This window comes from Abrus precatorius, unplaced genomic scaffold (assembly GCF_003935025.1).
Source record: "Abrus precatorius isolate BTA unplaced genomic scaffold, Abrus_2018 Scaffold11, whole genome shotgun sequence".
Taxonomy (NCBI): Eukaryota; Viridiplantae; Streptophyta; class Magnoliopsida; order Fabales; family Fabaceae; genus Abrus; species Abrus precatorius.
The window spans coordinates 30409837-30434282 of record NW_020874303.1 but is presented as its reverse complement, the minus strand read 5'-3'; the positions used below and the strand labels follow the sequence as shown (position 1 = coordinate 30434282).

Here is a 24446-nt window from a genome sequence, read left to right as displayed (position 1 = left end):
TCATCATCTTTTTTTTAATTATTTTTTTATCTCTTTCTCAATTTTCAAAGAAATTTCAAATAATCTTTTTCCACAAAAAATAAAAATTTATTAATTATTTTAAATAAAAATAACTTTATTTGTAATAACATCTTACTTAAAATTTAACTAATTATTTAACTCTTTCAATAAAAATATTTTAAAAACTACTTTATCGTAATAATTAATGTATTTTTTAAAATGCTTGCATTACTTTAACATAGATAAAATAGGAAGGAGATTTTGTAAACATGTTTTAATAAATTGGATAAGAGTTTGAGTTTGAGAGTTTTGTTTGTATTCAGTAATTTTGGGAACCATACAATATAGGAAACGAATTTATCAACAGAAAATAAATGGAGAGAGGACAAAGGGAAGAAGGGGACGATTAGCAATAGCAGTGTATATGGTTATTGTTGTTGTTGTTGCTGTTTCAAGTGAAGGTGAATTATGCGGTGAGCGTTGTAGACAGCATTGTTGTTGTTGATCAGAATCGAATCCAGATGTCATATTGTTGGCACAGTTTGGCGAGCAAAGCTCTTGTTCCAATTTCACAATCCCAACCCTTCTTACCACTGTTTCCCTCTTCACAATTACAATTACACTCTAATAATGGTATCGGTAACAACAGGTTTTCTTCTGCTTCGTGTTCACGGCTTCAGGAAATGTCCGTCGTCGATCCATCCTCACTGCATCAGCATCAACAGTGCACGAGCAACTACTATCCTGTTGTCAGGGATGATCAGCAAGATCATGAACATGATCATGATGATGATGAAGAAGAAGTAGGAATTTCTAAAATACAAGTGCCCAGGCAGAAACACATCCCTGTTTCCAAGTCCCAACTTCTGGACGCCATCCTCTCCATCATTTTTCACCAACGCCATGACGATGCGCATCACTTTCGCCTTCTCACCTCGTAAGCATCAACTTACTCGGTTCTTCTCATGTACACACAACTTTTTCATCCATGAAACTGCAACTGCCACTTTTCACACATTAACAATTATATTGTATTTATCGCAACAGATGCTTAGACTCTATACTTCATGCTGAGCACAAAAGTATCTTAGAGGAGATGCGTTCCGATTATCACCTTTCCAATTCACAAGTCCTGCCGAATGGAAAGGATTCAGACTTGTTTAGCAATGGCATCCTTGGAATTGAGGACGGCAAGCTCTATGAGGAAATGCATCAAGATCAACTGGAAAAGCCTATGCTTTCCTACCGTGGTCTGGACCTCGCCTCCCTTTTACAATCTCTGGACATAGCTTCAAAGAAAGGTTATGATAGGGGGTCCAGGTTTGTCAAACAGACGCCATTATGCTTCTTACTTGATTTAATTCATTCGACGCTCTGTAGATTTAAAAAAAAAAAAAAAACTCAGTATAGTTTAAAATTACAGATATCATCATCATTAATATGCTTCTTTTCATTAGGAGAGGATCACGTGTTAGAAAATAATCAAGATTAGAGTAATGAGTACTTGTTCAAAATGATACTTTGATTGACTCATTATTCCAAATTTGCTGGCAGAGTTACCATTGCCACTCGTTTCCAACATGCTTTCATGCAGCTTCTTTCTGATGCACAATTTGAAGAACTTTCAGCTAGGGATCTGATGTTAACATCTGCATTGAACACAGACTATCTACTTACCTTGCCGGTATATGTTGATTGGAAGAGAGCATATGAGTCTAATGCCATAATATTTAGGTAATTCCATATACATTATTTCTGCATGTCTGTTCTTTCATATTAATTTTTATATCAAATTTCAAAAATAATCTTGAATCCTTGATATGCATATATATCATTTGAGCTTTGATAAAGTTTAATGAAATATTCTATTACATGCTAGGAAATTTTTTATGATAGTTTGAATATCAATGCTTCAAAACATTTAGTGAATTTCCTTCTGCACGATTGAGTCCTAATTAGTGAAACAATATACTTGTATTATATGTTCTAATTGATCAGTGGAGCTTAAAAGTTTAGGTAACCTTCCCAATGGAACATAATATCTCTTTACGTGGAAGTGTACTTAAGTAATACAAATTATATAATTTAGCTTATTTCTTTTGTTTATCTAAGAGTAATGGTATTATCTTTTTCTATTGTAGGCGTGGTTATGCAACTGAGAAGCAGAAGGGCCTATTAATTGTTGAAAAATTGGATTACTTACAGTCTAAGCTTCTGCGAAGAATCTTTTTTGTTATATCAAAACCACTAACAAAACTTGGCACCTGGATAAGTGAGGTTATATTTTTGTGTTAGTTCCATTGTTTACCTTTTCTATATGTGTAGAGAGATAGAGTTGTGCCATTTTTCTGGCATGGCAAAGAGAAAATTCTGCACACATTCATTCATAAATACCTCACGTATATTGTATAGATATTTCAGAAGATGCACCAAATGTGGCTTGAATACTTCCACTGTCTGTAATCTTCTATAGATATTTAAATGATTAGCAAACAAGAGATTATGCAAAGGAACCTCAGAGCATAAATTAATTATAATAATTTTCATGACTAAAAAATATAACATGGACTACAGAGTTATATCTGGAAAATCTCTTGTTGACATTGTCTATATATTCATTCATCCACTGAATGCAATTAATTTAAGCATATAATCTTTCATCTCCTTATATGTAGAATATGATAATGGCCACTGGAAATTTAAACTAGATTACAGCCTAATTTGAGTATACTGGCATGTAAGATATGCATGATCTGATTGAGATAAGAACTAAGATCGATCGCCTGTGTTCAGTCAAGCAGACTAACCACACTTGAAATACTTTTCCCACTTGATGAACTACATTATAGTATCTGGTGACTTTTGGTATGATAAAACGTAAATCTATTGTTAGACTGAAGAATTGAGATTGTGGAAGAATAATTTGTGAGAAGAAACTGATTTCCTTTTAACTACATACTTGAATACATGCTTCAAATATAGCAGTTGACTATTTTGATGTTCAAAATTCATAACACAAATGTTGCAGAGAGAGGATTTAGGAAATCCAGAAATGTATTTGTATTTAGGGGAGAAATTAACCAAATTTCAGAAAGATTAGTTAAACAAGCTAACTTGTAATCAATCATCAATTGCTTTTTCTGGATTTGATTAATTTATTCTTGAATTAGAAAAAGGTGTTTGTTGGGATTTCTTGAATTATAAATATAGAAGACTCTTTATATAATTGAGATTTGCACAAAAAATAAATAATTTGACTCTATAAATTTTGTTTAATCAACATAATGCTATCTGGCAATCTGTCTTTAAGAGCATACCTCATGGATCATGGCTACTTGAATAATAACTCTGGTTTGGTACTGTCATGTTTACGGTTGTTATGCATATGCATGAGATCAAGACTATGTCTAACTTATCAAAATTATCTTTCAAATTTAGTACCTTAAGAAGTATCTGGTGTAACAGTCTAATCCCCCCCCCCCCCTCTGCAGCTTTACAAAAATGGCAGTCAGAAACATGAAGTACAAAACTGGACAGAAAGATTGAGGCTCTGGCTAAAGGAACTGTCAGTATTTCAGAAATCACTACTTTATAAAGACCCTGCTTCAAATGAGCAAATAGGTGTAAACCAAGTAGCAAATGCAGAACTCCCTATTTGGTTGGCAGCTCAGAGGGCAGTAGCTCGATATGAAGGGATTTTGTCAGCAGTTGGTCCCCGTGGAAGGCTCTTGAGGAGATTGCTTTCCTGGATAGGACTTATTCCCCCTACACCAGAAACACCTTTTGAGGTTCATAATGATAATAGTGCTCCTGAACCTTACCTAAGGTTTGTTCCAGAAAACATCTCTCATTACAGTCTGTTGGCACTGCTTGATGCTCCTTGTATCATAAAGGAACCTTGGGAGAACCATGCCACAAAAGCTAGCTGTTATAGTGGAGAACCCAAGGCCTTATAAACCTAGCACTAGAATCCCATACTTTCAATGTGGGACTCAAGTCTCATACCTTATAATTGGATCCCAAGTCCTAACATCATCCAACATGTGTAAAGGATTCTTGAAAAATCTCTCAAATATTCTAATTCAATATATCACTTAGTGATATCCTTTCTTGATGCTTTGGCTCTTCATGGCTTGCAGTTAAGCTCAAATGATATCTTAACAAAAATGCATCTGATGTCATTGTCGTCACACCACAATATTAAAAACTGGGGCCAGTACCAATCAAGTTTCCCACTTGTTAACAGTGTTTATCCATTAACTCTCACTTTATCATTGATTATAACTTATTTTAAATGTCTTACTGAATTCATTGAGAAATAATTATTTTAAAGCCAAAGCCTTGGAATTGATTACATGCATGCAATGATTCATATCTGCTAAAAGGCAGAAATATGTCTTGATGTGATGTTTAGTTTGCTAGTTTTAGGATAATTTGGTCAAAGCGTCATCCTTTGACATGACCAATCAATAGAATTCTCCTTCCAGGCCTACTTTTTTATCAAGGATATCACTAAGTGATATATGGAGACCAGCAACAAGGAAATACTGCAGAAATGATCCCTGGAAAATGTTGAAAACTTCCATTTCCATACTTTTCTCACAGTCAGTCCTGCAGGTATTCCCCATTACCTATAATTCCTTGGAGCTGTAGAGCTACACAAATATGTATTTAGGAGAGTCATTCTGACTTGACCTTTGTGTATTATTTAAAGGCATGCCTTATGTTTGTGGCCTTCATGTCTGCATGATTTCTTTCCTTTTGCATCATTTTTCTCAAAAGGTTGAAGATAGAATATACATCTATTATTACTTATAAATATAATAATGTTATTACTTTCCTAACGGTTGACATGGTTTTTTATTTTTTAGTCTGCTATTAAGTTCCTAGTTGTAGTAGTCACTAGAGTTCTTTACTGTAAATGATTTTTTGTCCTTTGATTAAGCTGAATGCTGATATAATTATTCTGGAAAAGTTTATCCAAATCTTATACGTTCCCAAAATAGGAGCCAGCATTTGAAGAGTTAATTCTACTATATACCAAGGAGGTTGGAGATACAAATGCTAAAGATAAAGCTGATGTTCCATCATTGCAATTAAAGATCTATGAGAGAATTCCTATCCCAGATTTACCGGTAATAATTTTGCTTCTACAGGGACTGTCAGATCTCAGATGAGAAGACTTCTTAATTTTGTTCCTGTTTTAACTTTCTATTTTTATATGTATAATTCTTCAGATGATTCTCAATTTATTTTCAGGTAATTTTTCCTCATAAAAAGCTATCATTCCGTATCATAGACACAGTAAGAAATCTGCTAATTTTTTTCTGCTATTTTTTAAATTAGTTTTAAACTCATTTTAAAGTTACATGCTATGCATGATAAGTGATTTTTTTAAGATCCCACATTAGCTACAGATATGGCCAAAGTAGAGCTTATAAAGGAAAAGTCTCACTTCATGAGCTAGGTTTTGGAGTTAAGTTAAGCCTTATCCAAATTGAAGAGTCTTTATACGCTGATTCTGTATATGAAAAATGGTGATGTAATTTGCACTTTTTCTACTCTCATTCTTGACATTATTTCCCAGAATAAACATTTTATTTAGTCAGTGCCTGGCCCAATTTGACCAATCAGTGTCTGGGCAATCCAGTTTTATCTAACAAAGAGGAATGATAAATATGCTTGGCACAACTTTCATGATGGCATTAATGTTCATCACACTTCCTCAGTGTATCATTAGTTGAGACTAGCACACCAGATAGATAAAGCTTCCATTCTTCCCTGTAATTAATTTAATAATATATGATGATGGGATGATGTTATGATATTGGAAAGGTGTCTTTATCTTCAATGGTTTAATCTTGTAACTGTTAACTGTGTACTCACAGGTGCGCTTGGATGTTGCCACAATTTTGGGTCTTCTGGCATACTTCATAAACTACAAATTTGAGAATGTCTTATCTTCCCCGTACGTCGTTTTCATACTATAAAATTCCTAAAAGATTTTGCAGTATCTCTTTACAGTTTATGAGTTTTAATTATGGTTCTAATTTCACAGTTATCCTAAATTTCTTGTGCTAGAGGAGCAATGCTTATTTGCCCCCACAAAGTGGGTTATCTCCCTGTAGTCTTGTGTATATATATTTTTCCTTCTTTTCAAGGAGTTGTTCAGAAGAATATTATCAAGTATGGCTGTTTACTTCTCTAGGAAATGTGCTGAACTGAGCAAACATGGTGTTAGAATAGCTACAAAATATCTTAGGGGCAGAGAATGATGCATAATATATTAAGATAATTTATATTATTTAGGGATAATGGTGTTACCTTATTTTTAGGGATCTTATTTTATTAGGTACCTTATTCTTAGGGATTTTATTTTATCTTTAATAAATTATTTGTTCCCCTATTTGTTTAGGATTAGGAGTCTAATACTTACTCATAATCCCCTATTTACACCATATATCAAATACTATTTTGTTATTCAAAATATATTTTCTCTACTTTCCTCCTTCTGTACCTTAAAGCTTATAATTTCAACATGTAGCTTGAACTATCATTTTCCTATACACTGTAATTTAAGTTGATTATTTATTTATTGGAAATTTTTCTGTGATTTTATTTTAACACTCAAAAGTGTAGGAGACATTGTTGTTTAGTATATTCACTGTATAACTTTGGATATCTTATTTTAAGTTTCAAAATCATGAAGTTGAGCATGGTTTTATATTACATTTCTTACTAGATATATGTATAATGAACATTTTCTTGATGGTCTGGAAAGAAACACCTCATCTCTTCCTTCTACAAGTAACTTTCCAGCTTAGTAAGTTACATCATTTGGGAAACTATTGGAGTGCTTGTAAATAATATTTACCTTGATCTTTATGTCAGATCAGCAGTATTACTTGATGTAGTTGCCATAAGTGCTTTAATAATATATGGGAGTCGTGTGGTTCTAGGCTACAAACAGACATGGGATCGGTATCAGGTAACTAACATAATTTTTTCTTGTGCTATTAGAGATTATTATGCTGGAAGAATATGGAAGCATAGTTCTTTCTTCCACAATCTGTGAAAGGAAAATGTCTGAACTGCCAAGAATGTTATATTGCAGCTATTAGTCAACAAGACACTTTATGAAAAAACATTGGCAAGCGGCTTTGGCTCAGTTCATTTTCTTCTAGATGCTTCTGAACAGCAGCAAGTGAGAAAATTCCTTTGTTATGCTTTCCATGCACTCTGGATAACTTTACTCACATTTTGTGGGATAAACAACCAATACTTCTGAATTTGTCATTCAATTAGGTGGTGCTCAATTTTTTTGGTTTTCATAAAATTATTCAATGGTTTTCAATTATTTTGTTTGATGAGTTAGAGGTGTAATCTATTTCCAAACTATTGAATCATGCAAATGTTTCTTGTCAATTTTGGTCTGGAAAATATTTTGGAATCATGTAATCTAACTGGTTAGATGATGAATTTGCTAAACTGAAGATCAGATCATGAACCAGTTTTGGGTGATTTACGTTATGAAATCTGATGCCCGAGTAGTGGCCACAGTCATAGTGGTAGATAAGCTTATACTCCATACATCTTTCGTAAAAGAGGGGACGGCTCTGCAAAAATAGGGTTTCTTCTTTACAACCTCATTATTATGTATTCTGACCTTCATTAACTTCTGTCTCCCTAAACGTTGCATATGCAGTACAAAGAAGCTATTTTGGCTTATGCTGTCCTACTCAAAGCAGAAAAGGGTCAGGTTTGTTAATTGTTCCTCCTAATGATGTTACCTTCAGTTCTGCTAATGCATTTTCATGTGGTTGTTATAGTAGGAATAGTCTGCGAATCTATCATATGATCTAGCATTTAAAATGAAACAAATCATGTGTAACATTCTTGACTGCAGGTTATTTCTCGACAAAGTGTCGGAGAGAAATGTGAGAGATTCATGTATGAAGTGTTTAAAGTAAAGGTGATATATTGAGGGGGGTGGGGTCTGCTCTGTGAAGTTAATACTGTTACGAGGTTGATGACTTGCTGACCATAATCATTGCACAATTTGCATTATTAACAGGTTGAAATGCCAATTGACAAGGCACTCAAAACATTATTAAGACTGGGCCTTGCAACTGAAACTTGTATTGATGGAAGGCATGGATTGCTGGCTATACCTTGTCGCGAGGCCTATGAGGCCCTTAAAGAACGATGGAATAGTTTGCTCATTTAAAATGTGCAATATGCACTTTCCATTGAGTTACCGATAAATACATTGTAGATAGTAAGTTTATCAACCCTTCATGGCATCCGGTAATAGTTTTGTAGATAGATGAGACTAGGCAATTGCATTATTCATGCTACCCTGTAATTTTACAAAACAGTATATATTTTTCGTCACCAGTTCCATAAATGAGCACAAAGCTTTTATTGCAGCAGCCTAGAAAAATGTACCATTTGGCCCATTTTGCTCAATACAAGAGAATCAAAGCACAAAACAAATCAATTTAATATTAATGGGACTTTAGAAATTTAGAATGGGTACTCCAAATGATTGTACCCATATTAGGTACGTATTAGGAATACTATTTTTTCGTTCAAGTTTTTTAATACATCAAAATTAAGCATATAAATTTTACGGGTACTGATTAAGTATTATTCAGTAATTTAACCTGTCTAAAGTGAAATAATGTGCAACGTTAAAAAGTGAGGTGAATTTAATCATAATTTGTAAATTACTTTGTAAACACAATCCACTTTTGCATTAAATATGAATACATCCTTGTTTTCCACTTTAGAAGGCAATCATAAGTCAGTCCTTTCAAAACTAATTTGTGTGTTCCATCAGCAATTAAGAAAAATATTAACCGTTATTATTTAAATTATTTAAAATAATATGCTCTAAAAGGAAATCAAAGGGATTCCATCACCTACATTCTTTCCGTTTTCTAATATATGAAAATATGAGATAAAATGATTTATTATTTATCAATATATTTATCCATTTTCAAAATAAAAAAAAATTATTTTCTTATAAGTCATTTAAATAATAATTTAATTTTATTTCACTAATGATCAAATATTTAAGTATAGACATATATTAATTAGTGTTTTAAGGACATTAGTTAAAAATTTTAAAATAAAAAATTATTAATATATCTTATAATTTTTAATATCATCTAATGTGATATTTATTAAAAAATATTTTTAATTATCTAATCAATGTCCTTAAAACATTTTTTAGTAAGATATTTGAATATATTTTAAATGTATTATTAAAGAAAACAAAAAATAATTTAAAAAAGTAAAACATAATACTGAAAGATATTGAGTATACTACTTGTAAGTAATTATTAAATGCAAGGTCTGAAAAGAAAAGGGCGACGTGGCAACTGTTAATTGGTTTAGATGAAAGATGCATATTCCAGTGTGACGTAGATGCATCTACAGCAGATAAAAACATGCCATCATCATCACGATGACGATATGGGACAGAGTGGTGTGGTACAAATATGAAGATGGCAACACAATGATTAAATTCAGTCACGTTCTCCTTCGTGCTTCCCTCTCAATCTCAGTCGCATTTGATTCATTCACCTCAGGATCTGAAAATGCCAGCGGTTTACGGAGCTCGCTTGACCACCTTCGAAGACTCCGAGAAGGAGAGTGAATACGGTTACGTTCGTAAGGTATGGTATTGCTCGTCACTTTCATTATCATCCCAATCTCATTTATCCTTTTACGTTTATTTGCTTTCATTTTTTTATAAAGAGAACGGAAACAATACCTAAGACACCGTTTAATTGTCAATTTTTAGTCTCTTTAACTTCGAAGCCCATCAATGTACTCAAACATGGTATCTTTTATGAATTTGAAGTCATTTAGAGGTTTGTTTGCAATTTTCAATTTGAGCTCTTTAGTACACTCTAAACGCATCCGGATTTACGTTGAATTTGTGGTTATTGTGATGTTACTAGCCGCTTCTCAGGGTCTTGATCGTTTATTTGCCCTTAATTATTGTCTACTTCGTTGCCTATTATCTTATATTACAAGGATACAATATGCTGTTATTACATTATTCTAATACAGTAGAAATTTTTGCAGTTTTACTTTGTTGTCATAGAGGATCATATAATTTTTCAAATTGTTCTGGTATTGATATCCCATATGCCAATCTTACCTCATTCTCCTTAAATTATTTAGCTAATAATGTGGGCTATGAATGCTAAAGATGTATCGTTATACTTTCCCTACTAAAACAGGTTTCGGGACCAGTTGTGGTTGCTGATGGCATGGCTGGGGCTGCCATGTATGAACTAGTACGTGTTGGTCGTGATAATCTCATTGGTGAAATTATTCGTTTGGAAGGGGATTCAGCTACTATCCAAGGTTGTACATTTTTAATTAAGTTCTTCTCATACCATGTGTAATATGACTGCATAGAGGATGCACGGCACCTTTAATTATTTTTATGTCTTTCATATCTTTTGTCATTTTTTCTTAAGAAACTTTTTGTTCATCTGCAATTTCAGTTTATGAGGAAACGGCTGGTTTAATGGTTAATGACCCTGTCTTACGTACACACAAGGTTGGCTACTATATCATATTTTCTTATTGTTTAATTCTGGCTATCTGCATCAGCTGATAAATAGTATCTTGTTTAACAGCCTTTGTCTGTGGAGTTGGGGCCTGGAATACTGGGGAATATTTTTGATGGCATTCAGGTTTACCCTTCATCTGTATGCGCTATTCAATTATTTCCTTAATTGATTACTTAGTCAATTAAATAATCCTTTTTTTCCATGTTCAGAGGCCATTGAAAACTATTGCTAAAAGATCTGGTGATGTCTATATACCTCGTGGTGTATCTGTTCCAGCACTTGACAAAGATACACTATGGGAGTTTCAGCCTAAAAAAATTGGTAACTCAGAAAATATTGTTGCTATTATTGTTAGATGCTATACAGAAAATGATTGTTGATTGGGGCCCGTTTCCCCCTTATATTCTTATCAATTGGTGACAGGCGAAGGAGACCTATTGACTGGTGGAGATCTATATGCTGTATGTTTTCTTTGGCCAATTAGATCAGCTAGTACATTGACCCTTTTTGTGTTTAGTGTATTCTTTTTCTAAAGTTTTGTGTACATTATTTCCATTGCAGACTGTTTTTGAGAACAGTCTAATGCAACACCATATTGCCCTTCCTCCTGATGCCATGGGAAAAATTACTTACATTGCGCCACCTGGTCAATATTCCTTGAAGGTTGTTTTTTAAACTTATTTGCTATTGTATCTCCAGCTCACTTTCTGTTTAAAGATCATTGTCAAGTTGTTTTAGCATTTCTATCTGTGGCATCACCATGCTTCATAATTTGGTGAAAGAAGTAGGATTGCCAAATGCGAAACTTGTACATTTGTTAGTTTCTGCAATTTTTATTTATTCAGGAGCTTCTCTGTATTTTCTGATTCTTGTCCTATATATTCTCAGGATACTGTGTTGGAGCTTGAGTTTCAAGGTGTCAAAAAGAAATTCACTATGCTTCAGGTTTCTTGCTTTTTGAAGTTTTGTTTTCCATATTTATCCTACATTACAATTTAGCTTGCATGTAATTTACATATACCTGCTTGTAGACTTGGCCAGTACGTACGCCAAGGCCTGTTGCATCAAAACTAGCTGCTGATACTCCTCTTCTTACTGGTCAGGTAAACTTAATTGTTATTGGTTGTTTAGTTGTCTTATCTATGAACTAATTTTGATAGCTCTTAGTCATGTCTGATGACGTGTGTGTGGTGTAGCGTGTGCTTGATGCTCTTTTCCCCTCAGTTCTTGGTGGAACTTGTGCCATACCTGGAGCTTTTGGTTGTGGTAAAACTGTCATTAGTCAGGCCCTTTCTAAGGTGAAGCTCACACACCCATCAAGAAATACTTATTTTGTAAATATTGTATCCCTAATTCATGAACTTTTTATTTTTCACATTTTCTTTTTGGCAGTATTCAAACTCTGATGCTGTTGTTTATGTTGGCTGCGGGGAACGTGGAAATGAAATGGCAGAGGTATTTTTCGTATGTTGGTAATGAAAGATTTGTAATTGTTATTTTGCAGTTGGCCAAATCAATTTAATGATTTATCAGGTCCTTATGGACTTTCCACAACTTACAATGACATTGCCTGATGGTCGTGAAGAATCTGTTATGAAGCGCACAACACTGGTGGCCAACACTTCAAATATGCCAGTGGCTGCTCGTGAAGCTTCAATTTATACTGGTACCTTTTTCATCTCTTAAATTCTAGAGCTTGTTTATTGTTGAGATAAATATATTTGCTTTTTTTTTTTCTTCATTATCCATTATGCATTTACTTGTAAAACTTGTTTAGTGCTGTATTTCAATAATTATTAGTTTTTTTCTTGGCACATGTTCTTGCTGTGAAGTAACTTAATAGTTATTTTGTGCTTTTAAGTGTTAAAAAGTGGGGAAGACCCATCTGCCCAATTATCGTGCTATTCTATCCATTTTGCTCTCTCTCTCTCTTTCTCTCACACCCATGCGCGTGCACACACACATATTACATAAACAAATAATTTATTAAGAAAGGAAATACAAATACAAGTGAATAAGATATCCAGTCAAAAGCTAATCGCACATACCCTTAGTATCTCTATTGATGCCAAGACCTCTAAAATTAAAACCTAGGATTGATTTATGCTGTTTGATTCAATAAAAGACCCTTTTTGAATTAGTATAATTGATGTTGGCAATGCTGTTACGATTAGAAAGAGTTAACTTAAGGGAGCCATCTTTTGACTATAATTTTTTTTAATCCTAGGAATCACTTTAGCTGAGTATTTTAGAGACATGGGTTACAATGTCAGCATGATGGCAGATTCAACATCTAGATGGGCAGAAGCTTTGCGTGAAATCTCAGGACGGCTGGTGAGCGCCACATTAAGTTATGGAATGACATTTGTTCATTAGATTACCTACTTTACCTTAGACATCCATTTGTTGCGCTTTATTGATTAAACATCAAATAGACAATTTCTAAATATCACAAGGGATAAGGCATTATAAATTTATCAATATTTTGTTATAAGAGAAATCACTTATATAGTGTTGCTTCAATATGCATGGCTCTCGATGCTATATTTTGTTTTTACAGGCAGAAATGCCTGCAGATAGCGGATATCCTGCATATCTTGCTGCACGTTTAGCCTCTTTCTATGAACGTGCGGGCAAAGTAAAATGTCTTGGAGGTCCTGAACGTACTGGTAGTGTCACAATTGTTGGTGCTGTTTCTCCACCCGGAGGAGATTTTTCAGATCCTGTTACTTCTGCAACCCTCAGCATAGTTCAGGTAGAATAATGCTTTCAAATGAGGTTATTAAAAGTGAGTAACTCCAGGAAAAAACCAGCCTTGGGTATTCCTGTGTCTATGTCTTCTTGTACCTAATTCTTCATACTATTTTGTGTAAATAAATTTGTGTTACTTGGCAGGTTTTCTGGGGTTTGGACAAAAAACTTGCTCAGAGGAAGCATTTTCCTTCTGTGAACTGGCTTATTTCTTATTCAAAGTACTCATCGGTATGTTCTAGAACCAGTTGCCTTGTAATTCATATTCTCTCTTCGGCTTTCTTTATTTGTATTCCTGTAGTTCTTGTATGTGTACGTTTATTTATTTATTTTTGAGAACTCTCAGGCACTGGAATCCTTTTATGAGCAATTTGATCCAGATTTTATAAACATTAGGACAAAGGCTCGTGAAGTGCTGCAAAGAGAAGATGACTTGAATGAAATTGTCCAGGTGTGTTTTTTAGTTGGTTCTCTCATCTTGAATATAGTTTAATGAAATGTCATCACATGTGCTTCAAGGAAGGGAAGGGAATTGTTGAATTTGAATCTATGTAGATAGAGTAAGTGTCAACCAGAGGGGCAAGGGCTGACTGTTAAGTAGCAGAGTCTAGTTGAAACATTTACATTTAAATAACAATCATGTGAATTATTTCAGCTTGTAGGTAAGGATGCCTTAGCTGAAGCAGACAAGATCACCTTAGAAACTGCAAAGCTATTAAGAGAGGATTATCTTGCACAAAATGCTTTTACACCGTAAGTGTCGTTGTTATTGATATATCAATGCAACTTCTATTATTTCTATTTAATACTTGTCTTTTATTGGTATATTTTTTTGTGGCTTTGACAGATATGATAAATTTTGTCCCTTCTACAAGTCTGTTTGGATGATGCGCAACATTATCCACTTTTACAATTTAGCAAATCAGGTATGACATTATGAGGAATGATGCATTGGTTTTATGTTCTCACTTTTGGAAAAAAAAAAAAAAACTGTTTAGTTGGCTCTGATAATCATTGATAGGGACAGGGTGTATTAAGCTTTCTTGTAAATGTTAGACATTTATGTTCTTGTTAACAGTTTATTTCTTTTCTTTTGTTGCCCCTTCAATCACATATTCTGAGTCAGTAATTGTTTCTTTCTTTGTTGTTCATAACCTAGCCAGATAGGGTGTATTTGGTAGCATTTGAATTGTGAATCTTTAGCACGTGGGTGGCTAAATGTGCAGGCAGTAGAGAGGGGCGCTGGTTCAGATGGTCAGAAAATAACTTACAGCCTCATCAAGCATCGTCTGGGAGATCTGTTCTATCGTTTAGTGTAAGTAGTTTTAATTTTACGCATGCCTTGTGATCTAATTTGACATGAAAATAGGTCTTATTCTGTTGATCTGCTGACCTTTCAGGTCTCAGAAATTTGAGGATCCAGCAGAAGGTGAAGCTGCTTTGGTTACCAAATTTAAGAAGTTACATGAGGACCTGACTAATGGTTTCCGCAACCTGGAGGATGAAGCCCGATGATTGGAGATTGCAAACATACTCTAGTATTAACCGAATTGAAAGGGGCAGTCAAGGATGGTGTGGTGGCATCACCCGAACCTGAAGCTTCTCCGGTGGATTGTGTGCGCCTTGTTGGGTTTATTCATTCTCACCTCTACCTTTCTTGGGACTGGTTTGGTGTTTGATCTAGTTTCTTTGAGTAGCTATAAATCACGAGTTTCACTCATCTGCTCAATTAAATATTTTTTTAAAAATAAAAATTAAACATGTTTTTTCAGTTTGTATCTAGTAGAATATATCTATTTTAGAAATTCACATTCCTTTGGCTGTGCGAATTCATGGATGTACTTATCAAGAAATTGGACTTTCTAAATCATATATTTTATGGGTCAATTTAGCCTTGGAGCGGAGAGTTTCTAGGTGAATTTACATTTCAGATTTTACTAACGACAAGATTTGCTGAAATATTAAATGTGCATTTTATTCTTTCTTTTTAAAAATTTATTTTGACGCAACAGATGTCTCTTGAAAGGAAAAAAACTAGATGTGATAATTATTTTGCCCTAATTTTTTGCAGGAAAGAGTTGGCATTACCTTGACTCTTGGATAAATAAGTGGCCTTGACAAATTATGGCTTTGTCAAATTACTCCTTAAATTGCATGACAAGTTAAATAAATACATTTTTTATTTTTGTTTTCGACTTAGTTGCTCTATTTTTACTTTTATTTAAATCGTTATTATTATTAGTCTGATGAGTTTTCTTTTCAAAAATATTATCTCATCCTTTAATAATTATATAGTAAAAATTTTATTAACAATTTTAAATTATAATTATAAATGAATGTATCATATAAATTTAGTTGAATAAATATAAATAAATACATAGGTAAAAAATTAAAGAGTATTTTATTTAAATTTTATAATTCATGTTGCAAAAGTTTCTTATATTTAATAAATTATTGTTATAATAATTTATTTTTAAATTTTATAATGATAAATAGTTTTATGAGATCATCAAATTTGAAAATGATAAAAAATTATAAAATTTACAAATATATATATATATATATATATATATATATATATATATATATTACATATAAGAAAGTATTGTATGATTTTTGTGAGTAAATATAAAATTGCATTATTTTAAAGTGATATTATGTATTATATTTTATTTTATCTTATTAAAATTGTGTAAAAAATATTTATTATTATAGGTAATATTTTTATTTTATATTTATATCAATTAAAATATATGTTGATATGACATATCAAATATTACTCATTTTATATATTCATTTGAATATAAAAATTATATTAACTTTTTCTATTATAGTAATTATTGATAATACTTTTATCTTTTTTATCTAATTTTTTAATTATTTATTGTCATTTTAACATTGAGATTTAAATTATGTGCATATTATTGAAAATATTGATATTATAATATTTGTAGTTTTTTTCTAAGTATGAGAATTTTAAAAAATTTATATGAAGTTTTGATTATGACAAAATCAAATAGTAATATAGTACTTTAAATTTTATTATTATTATTTTCTTATTTACCCTTTAACTAAAATTATTTATTAATTAAATTTTAAGAGTGATGTTGTTTGTTTTTAAATATTACATTAATAGTTATTACTTTAAATTTTAGATTAAAAGTAATTAATTATAATAATTAAAATAAATTAAGTAGTATTAAATATCATTATAATGAAAAGTGATATATATAAATTTGTTATAACAATTATTGATGGGAAGAAAATTTATTAAAAAAAGACTTTTGTAAATACAAACTATTAATTTGTATTAACCAACTAAACATTATAAAAGTTTATCTAAAACTTCCTTCTAAAACAATATTTGCATTTATGTTTGAAACAATATTTTTTCTATCGCATATTAGAATTTTAAGATTTTTTTTATTTTTAACTCTAGAGATAGTTACATATAATTGTTCATGACAAAAACTGGGTTTTGACAAATACAAATTCTGATTAGACAAAGTTTAACTATGACTTTTATTTATGGTTATTGCAAAACTTACTGCAATTGAAAATTGTTGATGCTGTAGTTTGGAAGGCATTCTTGTGTCTTATGGTGTTAAAATCATAAGTGGTATTAAGACACTTTCATCAAATTTGTATGTAGATATAACCTTTGCTTTAATCAAATAAGAAGACATCTTATAAACTAAAAGTCTAGTACCATTACAAAGCTCAAAAGTCTTATCAATATTTCTTAGCAATATTATTAAAATTCCAATCTTCAACTTTAACAAATGATTTGGAAGTTGATTTTAAAACTGTAGCTAGTACAACAATAATCTTGTATGTTCTATTTTACTTCAAAGTTACCTAAAACATAAAATTTACCTCACGAAACATGTTTTTAAACTTATTTAAGAATATTTTCCTTAGAGATGGTTAGATTCATGAGGAACATCACCAATTGTTAATGTTTTTAACAAATAAACATCAAGCGTACTTTAAAATATATGAAGTATGAAATAAGATGATAGAATCATTAACTCCTTTGGATATTATTATGATTTCAAAATAGAATTTGAACCAATTAATAGCAAATAAAAATAAAATGAGAGAAAAAAAACAAAAAAAACTCTATGAAAATAGTTGGCAAATCTCTTAGATTCACTAGAAAGTTGTTGTGAAGAAGGTTTGTAGTAATCACCCGATAAGTGTAAACATACTATTACATATAAATATTAATCCTTTAATAACAAATCGTGCAAATTGAGTTATTAGCCGGGAATAATTATAGAAAATATTTTTAAAATTATAAATAAATATTTTTAAAATATAGTAAATATTATTATTCTTGTTTAATATATTTTATTTTTATTTTATTTTATTTTTGAATTTATGTATGATTATGCACTGTAAGAGTGATTATAGAAAAAAAATTTAATTCTTTCGTAAAGTTATGAAAAGATTATAATATCACAATTAAGTTAAAATATTTAGATATTATTCTTATGGTTTTTTTATTAATTTTAATCATTATGAGCCCTATTAGTGCGGATGTAACTATTATTTTATAGTAGAATATATGAATATAATCATCAAAAAAATTATAAAGTATACTATAATAATAATTTCATATAATTATTCTTGTTTTATATAAAATACAATTTAATATTTAGTTTAAATTATTTGTTGCTATTAGAAAATTTTTAAAAAGAATTATAGAATATACTATAATAATTAGTAAATATTATTACTAGTCTTATTCAAGGTATTTTATTTTAATTTAATTATAGAAAAAAATATGATTTAAGATTGATTAGAAAGCACTTAATATAAAATATGATTTAAGATTTAGTTCAAATTATTCGTTATTTTTATTTAAATATTTTATTGTATCTTTAATTTGAAATTTGTTTATTATTAAAAAAATTTTAAAAAAGACATATTAACTATTACTTCACAATTTCGTTAAATAATTATTTTTGATATTATTGTATCTTTAATTTAAAGATTTTATTATTATTAGAAAATTTTCAAAATGAATTATAGGATATATTATAATAATTAGTAAATATTATTATTCTTGGTTAAGGTATTCTATTTTATAATAATTTTATTTTTAATTATGCACTATTAGAGTAATTATAAAAAAAATTCTCTCATATCAAGTCTAATTAAGAAGCATATAATGTAAAATATAATTTAATATTTAATTTAAAATTTTTTTTATCATTAGACAGTTTTCAAGAAAAAAATATTAAATATTATTCTATAATATTATTATTTTATACCAGAATATATGAATATAGTTATAAAAGAAATTATAAAGTGTACTATAATAATAATTTTATACCATTATTCTTGTTTAATATCAAATAAGATTTAATATTTAGTTTAAATTATTTTTTATTTAATTATTTTATTGTATATCTAATTTAAAAAAATTTATTATTAAAAAATTTTTAAGAAAAAATACTAAATATTACTTCATTTTTTTTTTTAAACAATTACTTTAGATCTTATCATATATCTAATTTGAAGGTTTTTTTTTTTAATTACTAGAAAATTTTCAAAGATAATTATAGGATATAATATAATAATTAGTAAATACTATTATTAGTCTGGTTTAAGTTACTCTATTTTGATTTAATTTTAATTCTTATTTTATCTTTGATTATATAATTACAGAAAAATTATCATGTTAAACTTTATTAGGAATCATATAATATAAAATATAATTTAATATTTAAGTCAAATTAATTTTATTTTTTATTTAAATTAATTTATTGTATCTTTAATTTGGAGACTTCTTTTATTATTAGAAAGTTTTCAAAAAAAAAATACTAACTATTACTCAACAATTTTGTTGGATAATTAATTTAATTTAATTTAATTTTATATCTAAATCAAAGATTTTTTTATTATTAGAAAGTTTTTAATTGGTAATTAGAGAAATCAATGTAATTAAATTAATTTACTTATTTACTATTAATAAAATTAAAAATCAAGAATATTATTGAATTTATTAATTTTAAAAACTCTTAAAAAAACCTTCTTATGCTACGTGTACATAAATAAATTAAGTTTTGTGTATTATATAGATTAGATTTTGAATGCTTTTAAATTATTATTTTTTTGAGTATTCAATGGACTTACAATTCATTCTGCAGTTATAAATTAAATTATAATTAAAATATAAAATAAAATAAATATATAATTTTTGTGTTGATATAATTATTTATGATATCATATTCTTAAAACTAATACTAATTTAAAAGTTAAACAATATTTTAAATTAGAACATTAATTATTAATATACATTTACTTATTATAAATCAAATTTAAATGTGTTATTTTAAAATTATAAATTAATAATTTTATATATAATTTATCAAATAAATTTATGTTAATATTTATTTTAATTCTTGAGAAATAAAAATTAGACTTCTTTAAATTTTACTGGAGTATAATACTAAAACTCATTGTTTATTAAAAAATAGTTTTTATTATATTTCTACTCATTGGTATATTTTTTTATGTAATTTTATTTTTATTTTAAAATATATAATAACAATAATAATATGTTAGATTTATATTATTTATATTTAAAAATAATTAAAAAAATTTACTATTTATTTTTATTTTCATGTCCTCTTTAATTTATTTTAAAAAAATTTATTTTATGTTTACATTAACGAAAATAATAACAATTTTTATTATTAAAGAGGATGAAAAATATATAAAATATATAAAAGAATTTATATATAAAAATATATTTATTATATTTTTAATGTAATTATATTTGATATTATTTAATATAATAAATTTTTATTATTATATATTTTTATACTTAAATTAAAATATTTGTTTATTTTAAAATAAAATAATTAAATAAAAATATAATTAAAATTGTATAACACACAAATATATTTACTAATTTATAACTAAATTATTATTATTAAGATTTAGAATGTTTAAAATTATATATAAATTAAGTTTAACTGTTATATTTATTTTTTTTATATAATTTATTTTAAAAAAGTAATCAAAATTTTTATTTTACATTTTTTATTTTTTTGTCGTATTAAAATTATTATTATTTAAATTATAAATTTTTTAAACTAAATTAACTAATAAAGAATATAAATATAGGAAAAGTTTCTTTTAGCCTGTTCCCATTTACCTTATTATGTTTTCTGTTTAAATGCTGTTCTGGAGTTGAAAAAAAAAAAACTGTTAAGATAAAAATAAAATAAAAATTGCTGTTGCTTTCGACGTTTCATTGTCTTTTTTCTCCCTATGTCTAATTTCTTTGGCAAACACATATTTTATGATCTGGGCTACCATGTATGTGTGAGAATTCACCTGCAGTTTTGGAATCCTAAAAGTAAAATAATCCCTTTTAGTCTATTATTATAGTTGCCTAATATTTGAGTGTATAAATTATCACTGAAATTTAACTTTAAAAGTTGGGAATTTTTTTTCCCTAAATACAAATAAAATTCTCTTTAACGACATTTTGCTGCCAGGATTAATTTTCCCCCTGCATGATGATGGTCCGCCATAAAGTGGAAGTAACAAGGAAAACTATGTGCGGAGTTGGGAGGGAAGGGAAGGGAAGGGAAGAAAAGTGAGAAAGTAAGCAATGGGAACGAGCGCGAGATTAGTTTAGTTAGGGTTTTGAATTGATTGTAGTGAGGGAAATGATATGGAGTTGGTCGCGAACGATGATGAGATTGAGAAGAACACAAACACTGGCTTGTCGTGTTTTTCATTCATCTTCTTCTTCATCTTCATGTTGTTGTGAGAAAAGGAAAAGCAAAGTGAATAGCGATAGTGTATGTTCCACGCTGTGGAGGTGCCCATCGGATTTGATTGCTCTCTCATTTTTCCTCTGGTCGGCCCAACGCCACCGTCACAACTCACTGGCCTTTGATCGCATGGTCACTGTGCTTCGTCGCCTCACTCATCGCTACAAAACCGTCCCAGCCATTCTCTCACAGTTGGAGACTATCGGTTGCGACTCTCTCAGGAACCCTAAATCTTTGTCGGTTCTGTTGAGGATTTACTGGCGTGCGGGTATGCACGGCATGCTTTTGGAGGCTTATCATCACATTCACGCCGCTTACGGTTTAGTAGCTGACACTTTTACTTGTAATTTGCTTATGGATGTTCTATTTAGGATTGGGCAACCCCATCTTGCTCTCTCTCTTCTCAAACACACCCATTCCCCTAATTTCTTCACCTTTAACATTGCCCTTCTTCGTCTTTCCCACTTCAACCATCTCCCTCACATCCCTCATATTCTTAGACTTATGTTGAGTTCCTGCTATTATCCCTCTCCTCTCACATTTCACGTCCTTCTCAATTCTTTCTGTAACCTCAATGCATTACCCCAGGCATATCAGCTCCTGGCCCTCATGATTACTTTGGGGATCAAATTCTCCGTCAATATTTGGACTATACTCATCCATAACTACTGTAAATTGGCTAGACTTGATGTTGCTGTCAATCTCTTCCACATTATGTCTCAAACCGGTTGTTCTCCTAATGTTGTCACATATACCGTCTTATTTAAGGCATTTATGAAATCCAACCTGGTAACTGATGCTTTTCATTTGTTTAATATCATGTTAGCTGCTGGCGAAATGCCTGATTTAATTCTTTGTAATGTATTAATTGATTGCCTTTCAAAGGTCGGCAGGTACCAGGATGCAATTCAAGTTTTTATTTGTTTGTTAGAACAAAACTTAAAACCTGATTCTTATACCTTTACTTCGTTGCTGTCTACAATCTGTCTCTCTGGAATGTTTTACCTCTTACCCAAATTAGTTCTAGTCTCCAGACATATAGATGCTGATTTAGTGTTCTGTAATGCTCTTTTAAGCTCTCTTACTAAGGCTGAGCTTCCTTCTCTTGCCATTGGATTCTATGATCATATGATTGACAAAGGTTTTGTGCCAGATAAGTACAGTTTTGCTGGCTTATTAAGTGCGCTCTGTGCTGAGGGAAGAATTGATGAAGCAGTTAATGTGTACCGTGGTGTTGTCATGAGTTATCTTGATACTGATGCTCACATCCATACTGTAATAATAAGTGAGCTTATAAAGGCTGGTAAGTATCACAAGGCTGCCAGTATTTTCAAATTAGCAGTGATGAATAAATATCCACTGGACAATATAGCATGCATGGTTGGCATTTGTGGACTTCTTAGAGGTGGAAGAACTCAAGAGGCTTGCACATTGTATGAACAGATGAAGTACAATGGTCTGAAACCTAGCATTCATACATATAATATGATGTTTTTCACTTTTTGTAAAATAAGAAATCTCCAGATGATGAAGCAGATACTACAAGAGATGATTGATTCGAGGATAGAGCTGAGCAAAAGAAATTTCTTCAACTTATGTAAATATACATATAGATCAGATGCTTATCTTTCCATTTTGAAATTGTTGGCTGAGATGAGAGATTTGGGGTTATTAACTGCTGAGGCATGGCACGTTAACAACTTTGACAGGCAAATTGAAGTTGTACAAACAAAATATAAACATTATGCAGAAGCTAATACAGAATGGATTCTAGATCCATCCAGTTCTGAAGATATGTCTGATGCAGCTGCTTCAGTTGGTTGAACTCTTATGCTTACCATGTTACCCATTTCTACATGAAGGGTTCATTCAATTTCTATACCATGAAACTTATTAGTCTATCCACACCCTGGTAATAATTACTATATTTTATGCTTTTTCGTAGTTTTTTTTTTCATGAAGGGAGGGGGTGGATGTTATCCCATTCCATCTAATTAATAATATATCTTCTTGGAGCACTTGTGTCTTCTTTGAACTTGTGTTTTCCCCCATTATTTTTTTGTCCTTGATCTTGGCATACTTTCAGCAAAGTTGCAGTGTAGCACACAATTGGGTAATGGTGACAGATTTCAATGACATTTTTTATTGGAACCCTGGAGATTTGAATGTTTTATTGGAACTTAGATAATTTTTTTTCTTCATTTTTTTCATGACTTTTTTATCTATCGAGCCTCAAATCTGTAAGTTTGTTTCACATCCCTGATTAATGTTCTTGTATGTTTATTTTTGTCGACTAGGTTACACTTAAAAGAAGGAAGATTCTTATCTCAAACAACTTTTCCCGCCTTCTGATTATTCTCTGAGTATAGCCAACAGACATGTTATGGATCCAGCAATCACTCAAGTTTACATGCAATCATTTGTTTCTTGCAGGAAAGTAGTTGTATTGTTTATGGATCCTGTTTTCTCCATATATTATCTTGATATAAGCTGGAATGAGATAGTGAGAAAAAGTATTGTAAATAATCTTTCTAAATACATTATGACTTTTTAATGGAAGCTTTTGTTACTATTTTCAATATTTGTGGAAACAAAATGAAATGTTGCAGAAATTTAATGCTTTAACTATCTTGCATTACATCAAATTGCATGCTTTGTCACACTGTTCACATATGATGTTTTAAGGAATGCCTTCAATTTTACCCTCTTCATTGATATTTGACACCTTCACGTACATTTTGAATTTACTTGCTTCTAATCTTGGGTTATCCTTAATGCTTATAGTGGCTTCAAGACTATAATAGTTTGGAAATGGTGTCTTCAGTTTAGCTGCTGACAGTTTTGATGCATTTCTGATTATTTTGCAAAGCAAAATGTGTTTGCTTTTGCACTTCTACATTTGGAAATGGTAATTTGGGAATAATGAACTTTTCTTCCTTCTAATTTGGTTTCAACAAGGCCTAAATAAATGGTCTTGATTAATTGTTCATTCCTGCTCGATAGTAATGATAATTTTGAGGTGTGGGCAGGGCTGGGAAGGTTCATGTGTTTATCATTAAATTTAAATTTAGTCCAGTTACTTAGGTGACTCCATCATTTTTTGGTTAACTAATAACTACCTCGTGTTGATTCCAGAGTTCCTTTACCAAAAGTGCTTATTGCGAAAACATGTTACAAATATAGGGATTCATCTAGGAAATTTGTGTCTAGGTCCTCAATATTAACTTCCTTGAAGGCTTGGAGTCTAAATAGTACTCTCCATGCTCATATTATGGCTCTGTTCTACCGAACAAACAAAGCA

At 30.4% G+C, this 24446-nt stretch overlaps 3 protein-coding genes across 14 annotated transcripts; all 3 read left to right on the top strand.

Moving 5' to 3' along the window:
• Positions 1-268: 268 nt before the first annotated feature.
• On the top strand, positions 269-8436 carry LOC113853530. 8 transcript variants are annotated; one of them, XM_027483936.1, is made up of 14 exons: positions 272-937; positions 1048-1320; positions 1555-1734; positions 2142-2277; positions 3492-3826; positions 4488-4617; positions 5007-5135; positions 5260-5304; positions 5889-5968; positions 6892-6988; positions 7115-7204; positions 7706-7759; positions 7907-7972; positions 8075-8436. In XM_027483936.1, the coding sequence occupies exons 1-14, from the start codon at positions 522-524 to the stop codon at positions 8225-8227; spliced, it is 2184 nt and encodes a 727-aa protein (XP_027339737.1). In that variant the 5' UTR covers positions 272-521; the 3' UTR covers positions 8228-8436. The 8 variants fall into 8 exon arrangements, 4 of the variants coding, with proteins under 4 accessions (XP_027339738.1, XP_027339737.1, XP_027339739.1 ...); XM_027483938.1 differs by having other exon boundaries at positions 7907-7950; positions 8075-8405; XM_027483939.1 differs by having other exon boundaries at positions 7907-7937; positions 8075-8198.
• Positions 8437-9440: 1004 nt separating this feature from the next.
• Positions 9441-15542, top strand: LOC113856615 (V-type proton ATPase catalytic subunit A-like). Of its 4 annotated transcripts, XR_003502900.1 has the most exons (21): positions 9536-9683; positions 10257-10383; positions 10527-10582; positions 10662-10718; positions 10805-10916; positions 11019-11056; positions 11157-11258; positions 11484-11540; positions 11627-11698; positions 11792-11893; positions 11988-12050; positions 12129-12261; positions 12823-12929; positions 13156-13350; positions 13491-13577; positions 13693-13797; positions 14002-14099; positions 14194-14272; positions 14573-14661; positions 14747-14971; positions 15418-15542. XR_003502900.1 is itself a non-coding variant. In XM_027488515.1 (20 exons), exons 1-20 carry the CDS (start codon positions 9606-9608, stop codon positions 14859-14861), a joined length of 1872 nt encoding a protein of 623 aa, XP_027344316.1. In that variant the 5' UTR covers positions 9441-9605; the 3' UTR covers positions 14862-15530. The 4 variants fall into 4 exon arrangements, 3 of the variants coding, with proteins under 3 accessions (XP_027344316.1, XP_027344318.1, XP_027344319.1); XM_027488515.1 differs by having other exon boundaries at positions 9441-9683; positions 14747-15530; XM_027488517.1 differs by lacking the exon at positions 15418-15542 and having other exon boundaries at positions 9481-9683; positions 14014-14099; positions 14747-15238.
• Positions 15543-20691: 5149 nt separating this feature from the next.
• Positions 20692-23697, top strand: LOC113854795 (putative pentatricopeptide repeat-containing protein At1g16830). 2 transcript variants are annotated; one of them, XM_027486023.1, is made up of 2 exons: positions 20692-23057; positions 23443-23697. In XM_027486023.1, exon 1 carries the CDS (start codon positions 21038-21040, stop codon positions 22967-22969), a length of 1932 nt encoding a protein of 643 aa, XP_027341824.1. In that variant the 5' UTR covers positions 20692-21037; the 3' UTR covers positions 22970-23057; positions 23443-23697. The 2 variants fall into 2 exon arrangements, with proteins under 2 accessions (XP_027341824.1, XP_027341825.1); XM_027486024.1 differs by lacking the exon at positions 23443-23697 and having other exon boundaries at positions 20869-22742; positions 22855-22984.
• Positions 23698-24446: the final 749 nt, after the last annotated feature.